Genomic DNA, 22182 nt, shown 5'->3' with positions numbered 1-22182 from the left:
TTGGACTCAAAACATTAACCCTCTATCTCTCTTTGCAGATGCTCTGGACCTGCTGAGTTTCTCCAGCACATTATTTTAATGTTTTTAAAAGTTAGATGTATAACACCAGATATGTGAATGAAACTGAAATTTACTGTTACTGATTTACATTTGCTTCACTTTCACTTAGGTCTGGTTTTCTAATCGACGAGCAAAGTGGAGACGTGAAGAGAAGGTGAAAAATGGAGTTGGTTTTTTAAATGGTATGTGCACATTTCCAGCTGAAATCAGTCTCCTTTAAGGTCACCCTACTACTACATGTGGTGTCTTTTAGTTTTACTTCAGGGGCCCTGTTGTTTCACATTGGAGTTTCACAATCGGGCTCACTTTTTTTGAGATAACTAGTGCTCCAAGAATGTTGACACCAATCATATCTGCGACTATTTAACTGTACAAGAATAATTTCTGCAAAGTAAGCATGTGTAAGTAATCAGTAAAGACAGAAATGCACTTAGTGTTAAGTTGTTCACAAAAAAAGACAGACTCATATTTTTCTATCAAAAATAGAAATTGCTGGAGGAACTTAGCAAGTCTGATGGCATCTGTGAGGAGAAAGTAGAGTTAATATTTTAAGTCCAGTGACTCTTCAGCAGAACTGATAGCAGCTAGGAAAAAGTGGGATTTATGTTGAAGGCAGGGATAGGGGGGTGGGGAGGGTGGGGGGAGAGGTGGATAGATAGATGGAAATGGCGCCTGGACAGAGAGAGAGAGAGACAAAAGGCTGGCAGACAAGGGGATTATTGAAAGCAAACCAGAACAGAAGAGAAGTTAATAAAGATAATGAGAGCAAGGAGTAGGACAGCATGTGTATGCTATGCTGAAAGAAACACATAACCATGACAGGACTAGGGTATGAGGGTAGGCAAAAAACATGGAAACATGTAATCAGTCTCTAAAGTTATTGAACTTTCTGTTGAGTCCTAATGGCTGCAGGGTCCCCAAGCAAAATATAAGATGTTATTCTTCAAGTTTGTGCTAAGCCTTGCTAGAGCACTGCAACAGCCAGAAATGTTGGCATTGGAGCACTGTGGTATGTTGAAGTGGCAGGCGACTGGACGCTCTGGGTCATTTCTATGGCCGTACATAGGTTTTCTGCAAAGCAGTCATCCAGTCTGTATTTCATGTCCTCAATGTAGAGGAGACTGCGTATTCTTATAGTACCTTACACAATCTAACCATATCCTAAAGCGCTTTACAGGAAAAAAAACACTTCTAAAAAATGAATCTTCATGTAATGACTGACTTTCAGACAGCATGTTTCCAAAAATAAATTGTGATAATGACTAGGTAATCTATCTTAGTGATGTCGCAACCCACTGGGTAGCATAACATAAATTGAGTTCCACGTTCCTGGAGTCATTCAATTCTCTTTTCAGATGTATGCACAGTATCCCATTTAGATGACTTTCTGACCAAGGTTGATAAAAAGCATGGACAAGGATATTGTACTAACCAAGATTTTTATTTATTGCAAATAGTTAGACTATAACTACAGGTAAACAGATATAAACTATTGGCATTAACACTTACTGAGATTTTAAATCCCTTTTAAACCCCCAACACACAGACAAAAAGTAAGGAAATAATGGCCAAGGTAGAAAAACTGGAAAGTCATTTGAGTGGTCTTTGCTGCCCAGTTCTGATGTTGAGATGGTCCCTCTTCAGATGATCAGAACCATCGGTGTTCAAATTTCTTTCTGTGGGAATTTACCCTAGTTTGTGAAGACAGAATGGATGGTTCCCTTGTACAAATCTTTGATTTATCAATTCAAAAGTCACTGTTCAATTGAACCACTTCAGGAAAGGTAACTGGTTTCCTTCAAGCTTAAATTGATTTTCTTTTACTGCAGACAATTGGCAGCTACTGCTGGGGGGAACAATTGTATGCATCAATGTCTTCCTCTGTCTTTGTGCCTGTGTCCCTATAACTTGTTTCCAGTTCCAAACTGCTCAATTACTGAGAAATAATTTGCTTCAGCTTCTGATCATCTGCACTTTGCAGGAAAAAAAAACAGAGTTCACATTAGGTGTCAAATTTCTTGCTGCCAGCCTAGTAAATCCCTGTTTTTTAAAAATCAATTCTTTCTTGTTGCAGTCCAAAACTTTTAAAGGTGCAAAAATAAAAAGACACAATCCTTCCAGTTATGTTAATTGAGGAATAACATTGTAGATGACACTGGGAAAAACTTCCCTGGTCTTCTTTGAATAACTGTGCTTGTTCACTGTTTCTCCTATAGATAGCACCTCTGGCAGTGGTTTCATTTTGTACTGAGTATGATTACCTGGGTTATGTGCCCAAGCCGCAGGAAATGTTGTTGTGCCCATAACATTTTGACTCAAAACGCTGTGCCATGGCAGGAAGTATTGGTTAGATAGTCTGTTTCTTTACTATGTGAGGGTGTCAGGGCTTGAGCATCACATGTAGAAATTCAAATATAGTACAAACTGAGCCTTGTCTGTGGGAACATTCCTCAGGCATCCACTGTCAAGGCTAGGATATGACAAATAGTCATTAGATGAGGTGGTACAGGGCTACCAGTACATGTGTATATGTACTCCTGGTTGTGTGAGTGCCTTTAAGACAAATGGAGAGCAAAGGTAGGGAAAAAATGCCCCACATGGACCATCCAAACCCTTTCATACTTCCTATACCCCTTCAGTTTATAAACCTTCCCAGTCCTCCATGTACCTTCGTAGCCACTCACCTAGTGTCTGCATTAGATAAAAAAATCTTTTAGTAATCCAATAGGGCTGCAATATTCAAAGACACTTGATCCTGAAAAAAAATCAAACACATTAAAAAAAAACTCTCTCAAATGGTCAATCTGTTGTAAAAACAAACGTATTCATTTGTGACATTGAAGACAGTTAACCAATTTTTAAACTCTTAAAACTGTCAATCAGAATGGATTTTATTGAAATTGAAAAACCAGATAGCCTTTTCTTAAAATAAGGAGATGCCTTTAATTTCATAGTGGATTGCCTATCAATCAATGGAGTTTAGCTGGTGTTTTTAGGTTTCTTTTGCAGTTCAATAGAAGGGTATATTTTTCAAAGGCATCAACATTTAACTGAATATTCTTCGTGTCCCACTTAGGTACCACATGTGGTCTGATGTTGAACCAACTACAAGCCTCACCTTGTGGTTTTCCAACTTTCCACCCATCACCAATGACTGACAGTCTATCTCTGCAGGTAACCTTAGAACTTTATTTCTATTTTTTTCATCTTTCCTGTGTGAAGTTCAGATACAGGGGCCATGGAGCCCCCATTCCCATGGGGTGGCACAGTGGCTCAGTGGTTAGCAGTGCTGCCTCACAGCACCAGGGACCTGGGTTCAATTCCAGCCTTGGGCAACTGTCTGTGTGGAGTTTGCACATTCTCCCTGTGTCTGTGCAGGTTTCCTCCAGGTGCTGTGGTGTCCTCCCATAGTCCAAAGATGTGCAGGTTAGGTGGATCGGCCATGTTAAATTGCCTGTAGCGTTCAGGGGCATGTAGATTAGGTGAATGGGTTGGGTGGGTTCTCTGAGGATCAGTGTAGACTTGTTGGGCCAAAGGGCCTGTTTCCACGCTGTAGGGATTCTATGATTCACACATACATTTCCAGCAACAATGTGACCCTTGATGAAATAACTCCACAGAGACTGGTATCCTGTTACCAGGTCATGCTTTATTTATACATACATAGTAATTAACACGGGTCTGGCTTTCTCAGAATGAACAGAACCTCTAACACTCCTGTTTATATCTGTCAGCCAGGACTCCCTAATTGGGCCAGAGTAACATCCTAGTCAGGGAACTCATATTCTATGAGCTCCACCTGGTTGACCTCGTTACAAGCACTACACATTGTAATTTTGAAAAATTCAAGCCTAGACAGCCTTTCTGCAGATTGTTTTTGGTGTTGATGACATAAACAAGCCCAGTCATGGCCTCAGCAGGTCTGGCAGCATTTGTGAAGGGAAAAACAGAGTTAATGTTTCGGGTCCGGTGACTGGTTCTGAGGAAGGGTCACCGGTCCTGAAACATTAACTCTGTTTATGCCTTCACAAATGCTGCCAGACCTGCTGCGCTTTTTCAGCAACTTTGTTTTTGTTCCAGTCATGGTCTTATCTATTCAACAATGCCAATTAAAATTGAGGACTTTACTTTGCATCTAACACATACCTTTTAAAAATTAATTCACTGTATGTGAGTGTCATTTATTGCCCATCCCTATTTGCCCAGAGGGCAGTTAAGACTCAACCACATTGCTGTGGATCTGGAGTCACTTGTAGGCCTGACCAGGTGAGGATAGCAGTTTCCTTTCCTAAAAGACAATAATGAACCAGATCGGCTTTTCCTGACAATCAAAGACACTTTCACAGTCATCATTCGACTCTTATTTCCAGATATTGAATTCAAATTCCACGACCTGCCATGGTGGGATTCAGACCAGGATTAGTAGTCTAGTGATAACACTACTAGCTCAGTGCCTCCCTTGTACCTACCCTGAGTGTTTGATTGGACTGTTTAGAGGAAGCCTGAATCTGCACCTAATTTGGGTTGTGCCTTACCAGGAAGTACTACTAACTATTGGTGATCAAAGTAGAAAGTTTCCATCTCCCAATGTTAATGTTCTTCACTTGTTGGTTCCAGAACCTCATTGGAGAACATAGTTTTACAGATGATTTGTAGATATAATTTTATCTCAGTTCAATTTATGAAAATTAGGATCAGGAAAAAGTTGTTCAACCTCTTGAGCATTTCTTTTCGAACATGGCTGATTTATAGCACTAATGCAGTTTCCTACATTTGCTCCATATTCTTTGGTACCTTTACCAAATAAAAATATATGGATTTCATCCTTGAAAGGCCCAATTGTCACCAAATATCCACAGGTTTTAAGGTGAGTAAATTCTAGCTTTCCACTAACTTTATGTGCAAAAATGCTTATAGATTCAGACATTTACAGCAGAGAAGGAAGTCATTTGGCCCATTGTGTGCATGCTGGTCAACAAACATCTGACTACATTCATTCCATTTTCCAGCTAGTGGCCCATAGCCTTGAATATTGAAATATAGCTTAAATGTTGTGAGAGTTTCCAACTCAACTATCCTATCAGGCAATGTGTTCCAGACTCCCACCACCTTCTAGGTGAAAACATTTCTGCTTAACTTTTCTTTTACCATAAATCTGTGCCCCTGGCTATTGATCCTTCTAATAATAGAAGAAGTGCCTGGCTGTGCATCCTCTTTCTGCCTCTTTTAATGCTATCAGGTCCCCTCTCAATCTTCACGGCCCAAGGGAAATCTTTCCTCATGGCATAAACCATGCTGGTAAATTGCCCCTTCGTCCTTTCTAGTGCAATCATATTCTTCCTAGAATATGCTGACCAGAATTGCATGTAATACTCTAGTTGTAGCCAAACAAACATTTTGTGCAGTTCCAGCATAACATTGCTTCAGCAAGTATCTTGTGTGCCTTCATAACCACCTTATCTACCTCCTCTGCTGCCTTTTGGTATCTGTGGATATGCACATTGAGGTTCCTTGAATCTTCAGTACTTTCTTTGCATTCAAAATGCAGTCCCTTGCCTTGTTAGCTCTCCCCAAATGCATTACTTCCCACTTTTCCAAGTTGAATTACGTTTTCCACTGCTCTGCCTAGCTGAGAAGTCCAATGCTATCTTCCTGTGCCTATCCACATCACTATTTACCGCCTGATAAATTTTCATGTCATCAACAGACTTCTTTATCCTATTCCCTACAATTATGCCCACTTAATTAATATACAGCAAAATCAGCAAGGAGCGTAGCACCAAAACCTATATAACCACACAGGAAACAGACTTCCAGTCACAGGGGCATTCCTTTACCATTGTCTGCTGCTTCCTGCCTCTTAGTCAGTCTTGGTTCCAATGTGCCACTTTGCCTTTACTTCCATGGGCTCCTACTTAACCAGAATGCCATGAGGGACCTTATCAAAAGCCTTGCTAAAGTCCATCTAAACCACATCAAAATGCATTACCAAAACAATTTGCATTTGACCCTCACTTAACAAATCCACACCAACTATCCATAATTAATCTGTATCTCTCCACGAGCAAAATATATTCTGACCCACAGAACTTTTTCCCAATGAAATTTTATTCATGGCCCAGCATAAATCCTGTAAATCACTCTCCCCAAAATGCCTCCTGACTGAAAAACTTGGCCAGGCTCATTTCTGAATATAGGTCCAGAACTGCCCCTTCCTAGTTGGGCTTTCTAGTTTCTGGCTAAAAAATTTTCTAAGATACAATTTAAGAATTTTGCTTCTGTACTACTTTGCATAATTGAACTATCCAAATTAATATTTGGGTAGTTAAGATATCTTGCTATCATTGTCTTATTATTACTCTTACGTGTTTCTTCTCAATGTTGTTCCCAAGTGACATGGCTCTGATATGATTTTCTTACAATAGAATTGAGACGGTGATAGACAGGTTTTTGGTCTTTCAAGAGAATCAAGGACCTGAGAGGAAATTAACTGAACCCAGATGATCCATCATGAATGCATAATTGTAGATTTGAGGGACTCTAAGGCCTGTTCAAGCCCTATGTCCTATGTTTTCAAAGTTATATGCCCTTGTTTGGATTGACCTAACAGAGGGAGACTCTCTGTATTTGGTTTATTGAACTTCTACCATTTAAACGGAATGACCTCAAACGGCTCACCCCTCAATTTTCGACACTCTGCTAGATTTAACCAGTACAATGCTCCACTAAGTGGATAACCAAATAATTTTTCTATGAATTTGCAGCCTCACCAACCTCAAAGTGTACATCCAAACCATGCTTTTTTGATTCCTGAGACACTGAAGTCACATAGATTTGATCTGTACCGCATGGCAGAATCACAATTGTGCATGAACACCACTACAGAGCCTTGGAAGATGCATGGCTTTGATCTGTACAGAACACTGGACTCACCTCCATGCCGGGGCCCTGGCCCAGCGTATACCTCAGATGTCGCTAATGGTAAGTCTGGTTGTAGCCCCAAAGTGTTTTATGACGTATTAGGATGTTTTCTGAGATTCATTAATTTTTTATTAAAGGAAAGCAACTTATAAACAATCTAAGGAGCTGAACACGGGTTATAAAGTGTGGGTTTTTCCCTGTCCCCATATTTAAAACTTGGATTTGTCCAGACAGGAAAGTGAAATTAAATCCAATCAATAATTTTATGGCTCACTGAGTAGCACATTCATCTCTGAGTTGCAAAGTCTTTGGTTTAAATCCCAATCCAGCGATTTGAATACATTAATTGGCTGACACTCACAATGCACAATTGTCAGAATCCTACGCTATTGCGGCTGCTGTGTTTCAGAAGAGATGCTAAGCTAAGTATAAATTTAGCCTCCTATTCACTACTCAGAGTGTAAAAGGATAAAGTCTCCATAGTCCTAGAGGACAATTAGAGAGTCACCTGAGAGTCACCACACCTCAAACAAGAGACAAGGTTAAGGACTTCATGGAGGAACTGCAACAACTGTTTATTCCTGTCTGGCACAGAAATAAATTGGATAAGGGGGCCAATCCATGGTTTACAAAGCAAATGAAAGATAATATCTGATCCAAGGAAGAAGCATACAGATTGGCCAAGAAAAATAATATGTCTGAGGTTTGGGAGCAGTTTAGAATTCAGCAAAGAAGAATAAAGGGTTTGATTAAGAAGGGGAAAATACAGTACTAAAATAAACCTGCAGGGAACATAAGACTGACATTATGAGTTTCTATAGGTACGTAAAGAGAAAGAGACTGGTGAAGACAAATGTAGGTCCCCTACAGACAGAAACGGGGGAATTCATAATAGGGGACAAGGAAATGGCTGAGCAACTGAATACATACCTTCATTATGTCTTCACAAAAGAGAACACAAATCAGGTAACAGGAATGTTGGAGAAAGCATGATTTAGTCAGAGGGAAGAAATGAGAGAGACCAATATTAGTAGAGAAATGGTGCTGGGAAAATTTATGGGATCAAAGCCAGGACCTGACAATCTACATCCCAGAGTGCTTAAGGAAGTGACTGTAGAAATAATGGATGCATTGGTGGCTACCTTACAGGATCCTATAGGCTCTGGAACAGTCCCTGCAGACTTGAGGGTAGCTAATGTCACTCCAAGATTCAAAAAGGGAGGTAGAGAGAAAACAGAGAATTATAGACAAGTAAGCGTAATGTCAATAGTAGTCAAAATTCTCGAATGCATTATCGAGGACTTTATAATGGGGCATTTGGAAAGTAGCGGCAGGATCAGACAAAGTCAGCATGGATTTATGAAGGGGAACTCATGCTTGACAAATCAGTTTGGAATTCTGTGAAGATGTAACAAGTTGAGTTGACAAGGGGGAGCCAGTTGATGTGGCATATTTAGACTTTCATAAAGCATTTGACAAAGTCCCACATAAGAGACAATTGTGCAAGATTAAAGCGCATGGGATTGTAGGAAGCATATTGAGATGGATAGAAGACTAGTTGGCAGAGAGGAAACAAAGAGTAGGAATTAATGCTTCCTTTTCAAATCGGCAGGTGATAATTAATGAGGTCCACAGGGATCGGTGCTGGGACCCTAGCTATGCACAATATATATCAATGTTTTGGATGAAGGAACAAAATGTAATGTCTCAAAGTTTGCAGGTGTTACCAACTTGCATGGGAGACTGAACTGTGACAGGGATACAGAGATCCTTCAGCATGATCTGGACAGGTTGGGTGAGTGGGCAAATCAATGGGAGATGGAGTATAATGTGGATAAATGTGAGGTTATTCACTTTGGAAGGAAAAGCAAGAAGGCAGATTGCTGCCTGAAGAGCCGTAATGTGAGAGAGGGGAATGTGCAGCAGGACCTGGGTGTCCTTGTGCACCAGTCACTGAATGTAAGCACGTAGGTGCAGCAGGCAGTAAAGAAAGCAAATGGTATTTTAGACGTTATTGCAAGAGGTTTTGACTGCAGGAGCAGGGATGTGTTGTTGCAGTTATACAAGGCCTTAGTGAGGCCACACCTAGAATATTGTGTATGGTTTTGATCTCCTTTTCTGAGGAAGGATGCTCTTGCTCTTGAGAGAATGCAGCGAAGATTTACCAGGCTGATTGTGGGATTGACATGTGAAGAGAGATTAACGAGGTTAGGATTGTTCTTGGTGGAGTTCAAATGAATTAGGGGAGGATCTTATAGACACTTATAAAATTCTAACAGGACTAGACAGGGTAGATGCAGGGAGGATGTTCCTGATGGTGGTGCATCCAGAACCAGGGGCCACAGTCTGCGGATTTGGGATGGCCAGAGATGAGGATTCACTTCGTCACCCAGAGAGTGGTGAACCTGTGGAATTCATTACCACAGGAGGCAGTTGATGCCAAAACATTGAATGTATTCAAGAGACGGCTAGATATAGCACTTGGAGGGAATGGAATCAAAGGATATGGGGAGAAAGCAAGGTTAGGCTACTGAGTTGGATGATCAACCATGATCGTGATGAATGGTGAAGCAGGCTTGAAAGGCTGAATGGCCTCCTCCTGCTCCTGTCATCTATGCATGTTTCTATGTTCATGGTGACTTCAGCTGGTATGGGAATTGAACCTGTGCTGTTAGTGTAGTTTACCTTCTTGCCCTTACAGTATGGGGTTTTTCCTCCATCCGGCAATTTAGAGCTAGGAATGGAGGTCTTAGACAATCTGCCAACTCAGCCTGGATTCCTGCTTTCCCATTGGAGGTCAAGCAGCAACTGCCTTAGAATCTCTGAATTGTAAACGTAAACTTTTCAACAAGCTCCAATATCAGTCCAGGAACAAAATCAAACATTTCAAGTGCTGCTGGTCCATCTCAGAGGGCTAACCAAAAGGTTATTACCAATATAGTTCCAGCTCCCCTGTCAGAGTTTTTCTTTGTGTGGTTGAGACATGACTACAAATACATTAGTGCCATTCTAACATAATGAGTTTTCACATTTTCCTGAATCCAGACTTGGCTGAAGGTAAATGCCTAATCTCCAAGCCCTTTGTATCATCTTCAGCTATGCAACGCAGAGGGCTCAGAAGTTCCTGGAAATGTGATAATGTGATCAACCTTGGCCATTTTATGAGTATAGCAAAATTGCCTGCTTTTAAAACTCGTAGAATTTAACTTCAAAAATATAAAACAGAATATTGGCATCTTTGGGATGTCTCTTTATGCCTTCTGGTCATGACAGAGCTCTTTCAATAGTTGTTTTTCACTGACTGTCCTTTGGGATAGTCTGATGCCATGAAAGGTATTATACAACTGCAACTTATTTATTTTCTTGTTTGTTGCAATTGTGAGTTCTTTGGTTTGAATAGAGAATTACCCCATCATCTATAAGATTAGATTAGATTCCCTGCAGTGTGGAAACAGGCCTTTCGGCCCAACAAGTCCACGCCGCCCCTTGGGGCATCCCACCCAGACCCATCCCCCTATAACCCACACACCCTTGAACACTACGGGCAATTTAGCATGGCCAATCCACTTAGCCTGCACATCTTTGGACTGTGGGAGGAAACTAAGAAACTAAGAAGAAAATAAGTGCTGGCATAGCCCCGTCTCCTCATCAATTCTTCTCCCTGGACAGTGAAAAGCAAATAAAGTATGATAAATCTCAGACTGGACCCAGGCAGGCTGTCATTGGTAGCTAAGAGACATCTAGAGATAGCTGAATTATGGGGACCACAGATGAAGAGGGATGCCTTACACTACAAGTATATGTAGAGGGTCATTTTTCTATAGTCGAGGGATCAAGGCTAAGTCTCACAATCTAGTGCTGAGATATAGTGCAGAAAGTGGAGGTAAACAGTCTTGAATCCCTGGGCCACACCTCAGAATCTCCCAACAGAAGATGGGAAAATCAGAGGAGCATTCAGCTGGACCAAGACACTGAGGCTGCCTTGAAATTAACAGTCATGTGAACACTGGTGGGGCATCAGCCACAGAGGTCCATTTTGAAAGGAAAGGTGAATAAATGGGAACAAGAAAAGGATCTGTTGTGTATAATGCCTTTCACAACCTCCGAGAAAGCAATTCTTTCACAGCAGAAATACATTTACAGTCACACATAATGTTGCAATTTGTACACAGCAAGCTCCCACAAGTAGAAGTGAGGTGCATAGCCAGATTCACCATCTTATGGATTTTGGTTGGCAGAAAAATGACAATAGCTGTGGTAGAAATGCCCCTCCTCATCCTTTGATGTTTTTTGTGGGGTTTTTTTACAACCATCTGGGAGGGCAAATAAGGCCCTGACTGCAATTCGTTCTCCAACCAAAACTCCACTCTGAGTACTGGTGAGGGTAATCATTCCGTTGTGTGTAATAAAGCCTAGTCTAAAACTTACCACAGCTGTATATGGGGAAGGAGAATAGAATAGAATGGGTATTTCTTGTCATGAGTCATTTTGCATGAAAACTATAGTGAAAAGTTTTATAAGTCACCACAGCTTGGCACTTATAATAATGACAGAAAGACTGAAAAAGCAATTATCATGATTTTTGATAATTAGGGGAACAAACAGACTTTTCTTTGGTTGCAAATGTGAATCCAGAATGGCTTGTTGCCTTTTCACTGAATTGCTGCGAAGCATCCTAAACAGGGAGGGACAATGGCCAGCAAATCTTATCAATATCAACAAAATAGGTTAAAAGACGGTTTATATCATAGAATCCCTACAGTGTGGAAACAGGCCATTTGGCCCAACAAGTCCACACTGCCCCTCTGAAGAGCATCCCACCCAGTCCCAATACACCTACATTTCCCTTGTCTAACCCACCTAACCTGGGGACTGTGGGCAATTTAGCATAGCCAATCCACCTACCCTGCACATCTTTGGACTGTGGGAGGAAACCCCTGCACATCTTTGGACTGTGGGAGGAAACCCCTGCAGACACAGGGAGAATGTGCAAACTCCACACAGACAGTCACCCAACACTGGAATTGAACCCAGGTCTTTGGCGCTATAAGATAGCAGTGCTAACCACTGAGCCACCATGCCACCCCAATCCATGTGGTTAGGCAAAAGTTAAAGAAGTAGTCAAGAAATTAGCAAGGAGAATCTCTAACTTAGCAATGTCTAGACTACTCCCACTACCACACATTAAATGACAAAAAAGAGGAATGCATGGGTTGGACAGATGGCATGGAACTGAGATGATTAGATTCCTGGAATATTGAGACTGGTTCTGGAGAGGTGGGAGCTGTACAGTTAAACAGGATACAGTTGAATGGAACTGAGACCAATGGCCATGTTGGGTCATATGAAAGTGCTATAAGTGCTATATTTATGATTCATTCATGGGTTCTGGGATGGCTGGCTCAACCAGCAAGTTTTGACTATCCCTTACTGTCCTGGAGAAGTCAATGGTGATCTGCTTTCTTGAAGTGCTGCAACCCTTGATGTATATGTACATTCACAGTAATGTTATGAAGGGATTTACAGCCTTTTGACCCAGTGACAGTGAAGGAGTGATGATATAGTTTTGGTCAGGATGATGTGCATTTTGGAGGATATCTTGCAAGTGGTATCTGCTGCCTTATTTTTCCACGTGGGAGAAGGAAGGCAATATCGAAGGAACCTGGATGAGTTGTTGCAGTGCATCCTGTAAACAATATATTTTGCGGCCATTTTGCATTGTTGGTGAAGAGTCTAAATGTTGAAAGTGATGGATGTAGGGCTAAACGAGTATCTGCTTTGTCCTCGATGGTGTTGAGCTTCTTGAGTGTTCCTGGAGCTGCACCTATCCAGACAAGTGGAGAGTATTCCGTCACAATCTTGACTTGTGCTTTGAAGATGGTGGTCAGGCTTTGGGGAGACACGGGGGGAGTTAATACCAAATTCTTAGTCTCTGAGTTGCTCTTTTAGCCACAGTATTTATATGGTAATCCAATTCAGTTTCTGGTCAATGGTTAATTGGTGTTAATTAACCCAGTTAGTTAATTGTGGGAGATTCAGTGATGGTAATGCAATTGAAAGTCAAGGGGCAATATTTAGATTCTTTACTGTCCAAAACAGTGATTACGTGGCACAATCTAGCACAAATGTTATTTGCCACTTTTCAGCCTTAGATATTGTCCAGGTCTTTCTGCATTTGAGCTCAGACGTACATTCAGATTAATGGACAGATTGGAGAAGTTAGAGCTGTATGTCTTGGAGAAGATAAGATTAGAAAGATATTTGATAGAAGTGTTGAAAATACGGAAGTAGACAATGTACATTGAAATAAACTGTATTATTAGCGAAGGTCTGAGAGATGAAGTTCACTGATTTAAATTGATTGCCACTGTTTCTTTTGTCAATTTGGAGAAAAATATACTTCATTAGTGAGTAATTAGAGAGGTCAATAAGCAGGTGGCATTTTGTTAAGGTAAGGAGCAAGAGGCTTGGAGGAGATTTGTGCAAACCCTAGAGTGTAATGGGTACCTGGAATTTACAGATTAAACAGTGACCATAGTGGACTTGCAGGAAAACCACATCAGAGCATTGGGAATCATTCAGAAGGGTAACAGTGGAAGAGCAGGGCTAATGTGTTCCCATAATAGTGAGGGTGGACCGACTTTCTAAACTCCTCTTGGCATCTGCTATATCAAACCCCTGATATCTGCCATAAACTTTTTTTTAAATCCAGGAATATCCCATGACATCCATTGTCCATGGATTTGTTAGTTCCCCCTCACCTTTACAAAAACATTGGTCCTGAACATCCAGCAGCCCCCCACTATTGTAGGGTGGCATGCTGCAGCTACATGCTGGCTTAAAAAGCTTTCTTGGATATGTGTTAAGAATTCTGCCTCTATAAGCCCTTCATACTTGGTCTATTTTAGTTAATATTGGGGAAGTTGAAATCCCCCACAATAATTGTGGGTGGCACAGTGGCTCGCACTGCACCCACACAGCACCAGGGACCCAGGTTCAATCCCACCTTTAGGCAACTGGGTGGAGTTTGCACATTCTTCCTGTGTGGGTTTGCTCTGGCTTTTCTCCCACAATCCAAAGATGTGCAGGCTGGGTAGACTGGCTGTGTTAAATTCCTCATTGTGTTCAGGGATGTGTGGATGATGTGGGTTATAGGGGGTGGGTCTGGGTGGGATGTTCCAAGGGTCGGTGTGGACTTGTTGGGCCAAAGGGCCTGTTTTCACACTGTAGAAATTCTATAGAAATGAAATTACCCTCTCTGAGATTTGCCTAAATACGTATCTTTCTATCTCTTCCTGACCTAGACTATCATCATAAACTACATTTTTGCTTTTAAGTTCTATCTATATGGCCTCATTTGAGGAACCTTTTAAGATATGATCCTTCTTTATTTCAGCAATTGACGCATTGATTAATATTGTGACACTCCCTCCTGTTTTACGCCCTTCCACGCCTCCCCCCAGAATGTTGAGGCACCAGTTCTGTTCTTCTCTCAAACGTGACTGCATGATGCAATGATATAATATTCCCATATATTAATCAGCACCATCAACTCATCTGCCATGCTTGTAAGATTCCTTGCAAAAAATAAATGCCATCCAGCCTTGCCATACTGGCAGTTCCGAGTTTCTCCAGCAATTTCTGTTTTTGTTTGCTATGCTCCTTTGTCCGTTAACCTGAATACTTACATTGCCTTCCAGATTGACATGGCTCTCCTATCCTTGTTGTACATCAACTCCTACTGTACCGTTCACTCCATATCCCCACCTCTTGTCAAATTAGTTTAAACTCCCCTACCAACAGAACCCAATGCCAAATTGATAGACTATACGCTGGAAGTAGATGGGCAGGAGCTTGATCCATTGACACCTACAGCAATATTTCAGCTCTGGATGCAGTATTATTTGTTTTATACTTGCTGTGCCACAATATCTTGCAGCAGGTAGCTTCAGAAAGGAAGCAGCAAGCTGTGTAACTATTGCGCATGATTTGTGCCAGCAGATGGCAATGCTGGGTGATATTACAATTCTGCAAAGCAAACCAAATTTGAATTTTGAAATCATAGAATCATAGACGATTTACAGCACAGAACGTAGTTGTTCAGCCCATCCTGGCTTCACTTGCTGAATTATTTGCCACCCATTTTAACCTCACCAATCATACTGTTCAGTGCATAATGGCCTGGTGCGGCAACTGTCTAAGAAACTGCTGAAGATGGTGTGCTCAGCCCAAACCATCATGGAAGCCAACCTTCCATCCTTGGACTTCATTTACACAGCTCACTGCTGTGAAAAGCCTGCCACCTTCATCAAAGACCCACCGCACCCCGGTAATAATTCTTTTTTAGTTCATTCACGGGATGAGGGCGCTGCTGGCCAGTCAGCATTTATTGCCCATCCCTAATTGTCCAGAGAGCAGTTAAGAGTCAACCACATTACTATGGGTCTGGAGTCACTTGTAGGCCAGAGCAGGTAAGGATGGCAGTTTCCTTCCCTAAAGGGCATCAGTGAACCAGATGTGTGCTTCCCAACAGTCGACAATGTATTCATGATCATCGTTAGACCCTTAATTCCAGATATTTATTGAATTCAAATCCCACCATCTGCCATGGCAGGATTTGAACCCAGATTCCCAGAACATTACCTGGGTCTCTGGATTAACAGTCCAGCGGTAATACCACTAGGTCATCACCTCCCTGCGATCATGATCTCGTACAACCTCTTCTGTCAGGCAGAAGATACAGAGGCCTGAATCCACACACAAACAGGTTCAGCAACAGCTTACTCCTGGCCATTATTAGACTAATGAATGGACTCTCTAGCCTCAAATAATGTTGATCCTGCTAATGTTGATCTCACTTAGTGCACATCCTGTGCAATGCAACCTGTATGCCTCTGTCTAAGTTTTCTTGATCTGTACGTTCTTGCTTCCTATGATCTACCTGCGCTGCACTGCACATAAACAAAGCTATTCCCTGTACTTTGGTACATGTGACAATAAATCAATCACTCAATCACTTTCCAGCCTCACAGGTTACAGTGCTTCAAGTGCAGATCTGGGTTCCTTTTCAACGAGTTAATGATTTTCATCAAAACACCAAATTGGGCAGCAAATTCCATACTCCCTCCACCCTCTGGCTGGAGAAGCTTTTCCTCACATTCCCTCTATTCCTTCTGCCAATCACCTTAAATCTGTGCCCTCTGGTAATTTGCCTCTTCATGAGAAGAAATGGTTCTCCCTGTCCACTCTATTCAAGCCTTTCATTATTTTGTACATCCTTGATTACGTCTCCACCCAGGCTCCTTTGTTCTAAGGAAAACAACACTAGCCCATCTAATTTTTCTTTATATGTGTAATTTTCAAGCCCGGGTAACATTATTATAAATTAATTTCTACATCCTGTAAAGGAATTTAAAAAAAAGTCAGATTTTGCGGATACCATCTGTTGTAATTAAGGATCTCCAGGAAAATTTAAATCATAGAATGGCAGTGCTCAGAAGGAAACTGCTTGGCCCCTGATGCCTGGTACTGACCCTTTGAAACAGCTCCAATTAACCTAATTTCCTCAGTCTTCCTCCATACCCCAGTGGCTTGTATCCTTCAAATACTTATCCCATTCTTTTTATAAAGTCCTTAATTCACTACCCTTTTGTGCAGTACATCCCTGATCATAAAAAAAATCATAATGTTTTAAATTAACTCTCATCTTGGCTCTGGTTGTTTGCCAATAAACATAACAAAGAAACCTACAGCACAGGAACAGGCCCTTTGGCCCTCCGAGCCTGCGCCAATCAAGATCCACTGTCTAACCTGTCATCTATTTTCTAACGGTCTGTGTCCATTTGCTCCCTGCCCATCCATGTACCCGTCCAAATATATCTTAAAAGATGCTAACGAGTCTGCGTCTACCACCTCCGCTGGCAACACATTCTCTGGGTTCTCTTGGTTCTCTGAGTATTGACCCTATGGCCAGTGGAAGCAGTTCCTCATTAGCAACTCTATTGAAACCGCTCATGATTTTGAATGCTTGTAGGAAATCTCTTCTTAACTTGATCCACACTAAGGGGAACAACAGTAACTTCTCAAGACTTCCCATTGTGTTAAGTTTTCTGTGTTATAATCTGACTTTACAGTTTTATATTCTCACCCTTTACTCTTTACTCAGAGAGTAGTAAGGGAATGGAACACTTTGCCTTCAACCGTAGTAGATTCGCCAACTTTAGGTACATTTAAGTCGTCATTGGACAAGCATATGGGCGTACATGGAATAGTGTAGGTTAGATGGGCTTGAGATTGGTATGACAGGTCGGCACAACATCGAGGGCCGAAGGGCCTGTACTGTGCTGTAATGTTCTATGTTCTATATGTTCAATATGTTCACCCCTTTATCTCCTCTAAACTTAACAGTATTCTGTGGCTCGGACAGGGACAGGCAGATACAATCAACTGACCCAGAAGGGTCAGAGGTTCAATGCCTCAGTGACTAAATGTACTACTCCATGTGGTGGGACCTGGGATGGTCCCAACTTTGATCTCTTGGTCTCTATTAACTCAGCCAAAGCAGAAATAGTCATTGCCTTCAGTGGTTTCCCGTGGGAGGTTTTGTATATGGAAGAACAGATCAGGCTCTGCTGTGATATCCCCACGGTTAAGTAACATCCGACCCCACCACCCAAGACATTTTTCCATCCCCACCCCTGTCTGCTTTCCGGAGAGACCACACTCTCCGTGACTCCCTTGTTCGCTCCACACTGCCCTCCAACCCCACCACACCCGGCACCTTCCCCTGCAACCGCAGGAAATGCTACACTTGTCCCCACACCTCCTCCCTCACCCCCATCCCAGGCCCCAAGATGACATTCCACATTAAGCAGAGGTTCACCTGCACATCTGCCAATGTGGTATACTGCATCCACTGTACCCGGTGCGGCTTCCTCTACATTGGGGAAACCAAGCGGAGGCTTGGGGACCGCTTTGCAGGACACCTCCGCTCAGTTCGCAACAAACAACTGCACCTCCCAGTCGCAAACCATTTCCACTCCCCCTCCCATTCTCTAGATGACATGTCCATCATGGGCCTCCTGCAGTGCCACAATGATGCCACCCGAAGGTTGCAGGAACAGCAACTCATATTCTGCCTGGGAACCCTGCAGCCATATGGTATCAATGTGGACTTCACCAGTTTCAAAATCTCCCCTTCCCCTACTGCATCCCTAAACCAGCCTAGTTCGTCCCCTCCCCCCACTGCACCACACAACCAGCCCAGCTCTTCCCCCCCACCCACTGCATCCCAAAACCAGTCCAACCTGTCTCTGCCTCCCTAACCGGCTCTTCCTCTCACCAATCCCTTCCTCCCACCCCAAGCCGCACCCCCATCTACCTACTAACCTCATCCCACCTCCTTGACCTGTCCGTCTTCCCTGGACTGACCTATCCCCTCCCTACCTCCCCACCTATACTCTCTCCACCTATCTTCTTTACTCTCCATCTTCGGTCCGCCTCCCCCTCTCTCCCTATTTATTCCAGTTCCCTCCCCCCATCCCCTTCTCTGATGAAGGGTCTAGGCCCGAAACGTCAGCTTTTGTGCTCCTGAGATGCTGCTTGGCCTGCTGTGTTCATCCAGCCTCACATTTTATTATCCAAGAACCTCTTTCCAGGTTTGTATCTTATGACTGATGGAATAAATTAGATGCAGTTCTTTCCCTACATGAGTCATTGCTGAGTCTTAATTGATGAGAATTGAATGAGAATGAGAATAGGACCATTTCTAATTAGTCCAACTGAGCACTCTTTATGAGATTTATCAGATATTAGAAGTACTGCAACAGGGTGTAAACGTGACACATTATGGTTATTCTCTATCTTGAAAGACTTGGGCAGAAGGCAGAAACTAGTTACTGTTCTTTACCAAGTTAGAAAGGGCAAGGTTTACAGATAGAGCAGATGAATTGGCCACTTAATGTTAACCTATTTATCTGCTGCTATGTAACAGGATGTTATATGGGAAATTAAGAGTACATTCTAGTTCAGAGTCAAGAGTATTGGAGAAGGGTGGAGCTGATACATTCAAACATTAAATCTTCACTCTGACTGTATGTAACTCAATTGTGAAATAATGTTGGCATGTTTATACAGTGGGTGTTTGTCTTAGTTTGCGACTTTTAATTTCCAAAGTCAGTCAAAGATATTCAGAATGACCAATCTTCTCTTAATACTTTTCTAGGACAGATTCACACTGGGATTCCACTTGCTGTTCCTGTTCCAGATCGTACATCATTGACGATTTCTTCTGGCACAGCAATGTCACTTCCAGTCCATGGTGCAGAATATTCTTCACTTCCGCTTCCTGCCAGAGAGTGCATGACATTTCCTGTTTCTATGGGGGCTCACCAGTCCCATTCTGTTTCAGACAATGCCCCAGTACCATTTTCAGTTTCCAGTGCTGGATATTTGATGGATAACCCACAACAGTATTTTAATGCACCGAACTGTAATTCTTTGTTGTAGCAATCCCTCTTCTCTTGCTATTCCTCTTATAATTTTGTACTTGCAAATGGACAGTGTTCACTAGAATTTCTCAGAATTCTGTTGTTTGAATGATATTGTCATTAATTAATGACTATAAATACTTCTGATTGTTCTTATGTTATATTTGCTTTCTCTCTCTTTCTGGAACACACTGGCAGCATCAACAACTCTCCATTGTCAAATTGATCAATTTTCAAGCTCCCTCCCAAGCAGTGAGTGTGAAGGATTATTCTAGCCCAAGTTTAGCACAATCGAGAAGGCTTAAGGGCTGAATTTCCTGCTCCTGCTCCTACATTTTATGTTCTCATCTGATATCTGAACAACTCCATTTCCAATCCTGGTGAAAAATCAAAGCTAGAAGTTAACAGTGACACTGTCCTTTACTTTTAGAAATAGTTTGTACCGAAAATTACTGCTGACTGTTAATATGTTTTTCTTTTTCTCTTGTTATTTTGTTGATTTCACTGTTGGAACAGTGGAGAAATATTGTGTACAAAAAGTGCATTAAAACATTGGTATTAAAAATAGTAATTTGTAAAGACTTGCAGCAACAAATTAATTATACTTACAGTGCAGACATGAAACAAAGTGAACTGTCTTCAGGAGGCACAGTTTGATACTGAATATAAACCAGAAATTCTGATTAAACTATTAATGCATTAACAGTCTAGGAGTTGAATGTAAATCATCCAAAAAGGTTGGATATTTAGACAAACAACTGATATTGAACAAGGGGATTTCACCAAAGAATAGAAAAATGGAAATGACTGGGTCCAACATGTTAAGTTAAGCCACAGTACAACTACTGTATGGTAATATCATCCAGCAATGGTAAAAATGAGGAATCATTGGGGTTATGGTGTGATATGGATCAGCTTCAATGATGGAACAGGTTTGAAGGGCTGTATGTCTTACTCCTCATCCTGTGTCCCCAGATTACCACCATTGTTTCTTGTTCTGCAATTTTACTTTTATTTTTACTGGACCATGGTCAAAATAATGAACCTTACCTAATGTACCAGCTGAGAGAAACTGATGTCATTTGAAATCAGTCAACATACCACATTAACTAAGATTAGCTAAGTGACCAACAATCAGACCTTGCTCAGCAGGTCTAGCAGCATCTGTGAGCTAAAAACAGACTTAACGTTTTGAGTCCACCTTCATCGCAACTGAGTTTGTCCAACAATTTGCTTTTGTTTCAGTTTAGGTTTATGCTCTGGGTGCATAAATTCAAATTCCACGACAATAGCTGGTGGAATTTAAATTGAACCAAGGTCATTTGTCATATATATAAACAATTTGGTTGATAATTTAGGAAGCATGTTATAAAATTGGTGGTATAGTCTAGAATAGCCTTTGTTGAGACATGCACTTGAATGAGTGCGGAGAAAAGTTTGTAATGCCACCTATTGGCACCATCTTAGGTACGGGGTACCTAGGTACAGGTACTTTTAAGTGTAGTTACAGAGTAAAAGAAATTATAGTGTTATTACAGACTAAAAAAAAGGACTAACATGGGAGCTGTTGAAAAAACCCAGAATGAGAACAAGTGCCAATAAGTTCGTAAGTTCCAGTCCGTGACCCCCCACCCCAGAGCATGAGGCCATGCTGCCTCCACATGCTGGCCTCCATCCAAGACTCGCTCTGCCGTGGGACTCAGACCGTTCACTTGCTCTGCCACAGGAACCAGACTGTGATTGCTCCGCTCCTCAACTCCAGTCTCCAGGTGGTGCAGAAGTGGGGGTGGGGAGAAGAAAAGAAAAGCTGCGAAGTGGAGAAAAAAAGGAAGAGAAGGGAAAGGGACTGGCGAGCAGTGGAGCCCTGACTGAAGCATCCTACTCTGCTGCCATCTTGCCTGGCAGAGAAGAAGGTTGTCTAAAATTACAAAGGGATCGTGATCAATCGGGTAAATGGGCTGAGACGTGGCAGAAAACCACAGACATGGGGAGAATGTGCAAACTCCACACAGACAGTTGCCTGATGTTGGAGATGTGGTGCCTGCAATGGGACAAGGCTGCAACAACCCCACCAGTTCCCAGGCACAGTTTCTATTTTAAATGTCATTGCACAAGTTTGTAACGGAAAATATTGAAGGGAAATACTTACAACTTTTTGTCATATTATAAAGTTGGATGATCAACCATAATCATATTGAATGGTGGACAAGCTCAACGGGCCAAATGGCCTACCCCTGCTCCTATTTTCTATGTTTCTACACAGTAGATATGAAGTACCAAACTGAAGGTCTTTTTAAGCTTTGGGCAATGAGAGTGCACAAATTTTTATGTAAGGTTTTTTTTCAAGTTAAAAGTTTAAGTAGGCTCCCAGTGCTTTTGGGTGGGAGCACCAGTCACCAGATTTATGACCAATATCAAAATAGTCAGGGATTGGATGTTGACAGGAATAAGACAATATTAGGTACTGCACCACCATTTCTACCTCAATCCCCCCTGAAATGGGGCTGAAGTACTTTGCAGCCACCCACCACTCCTGATTACCTCAATGAATGCTTCCCAAAGCAAGTCATATTCAATCTTTCAGTGATTTTCCTTGAATTTCAGGAGGTCGCATACTGTAATGTCACTGGACAAATAGTCCAGAACCCCAGGCAAATGTTCTGGGGACATGAGTTCACAGATAGTGAAATTTGAACTCAATAAATATCTGATA

General features: G+C 41.8%; 1 protein-coding gene across 1 annotated transcript in view; it reads left to right on the top strand.

Annotated features, from left to right (window-relative positions):
• LOC125463406 (paired box protein Pax-4-like) overlaps window positions 1-19488 on the top strand; it is a 35427-nt gene extending 15939 nt beyond the window's left edge. Inside the window, exons 8-11 of the mRNA XM_048554662.1 lie at window positions 170-242; window positions 3137-3234; window positions 6825-7041; window positions 19205-19488. Of these exons, the coding sequence (XP_048410619.1) occupies window positions 170-242; window positions 3137-3234; window positions 6825-7041; window positions 19205-19488 (672 nt within the window). The remainder of the gene's footprint in view (window positions 1-169; window positions 243-3136; window positions 3235-6824; window positions 7042-19204) is intronic.
• The last annotated feature ends 2694 nt before the right edge of the window (window positions 19489-22182 follow it).

Source organism: Stegostoma tigrinum, chromosome 25 (assembly GCF_030684315.1).
Source record: "Stegostoma tigrinum isolate sSteTig4 chromosome 25, sSteTig4.hap1, whole genome shotgun sequence".
Classification (NCBI taxonomy): Eukaryota; Metazoa; Chordata; class Chondrichthyes; order Orectolobiformes; family Stegostomatidae; genus Stegostoma; species Stegostoma tigrinum.
This window is presented reverse-complemented; position numbering and strand designations above follow the sequence as displayed.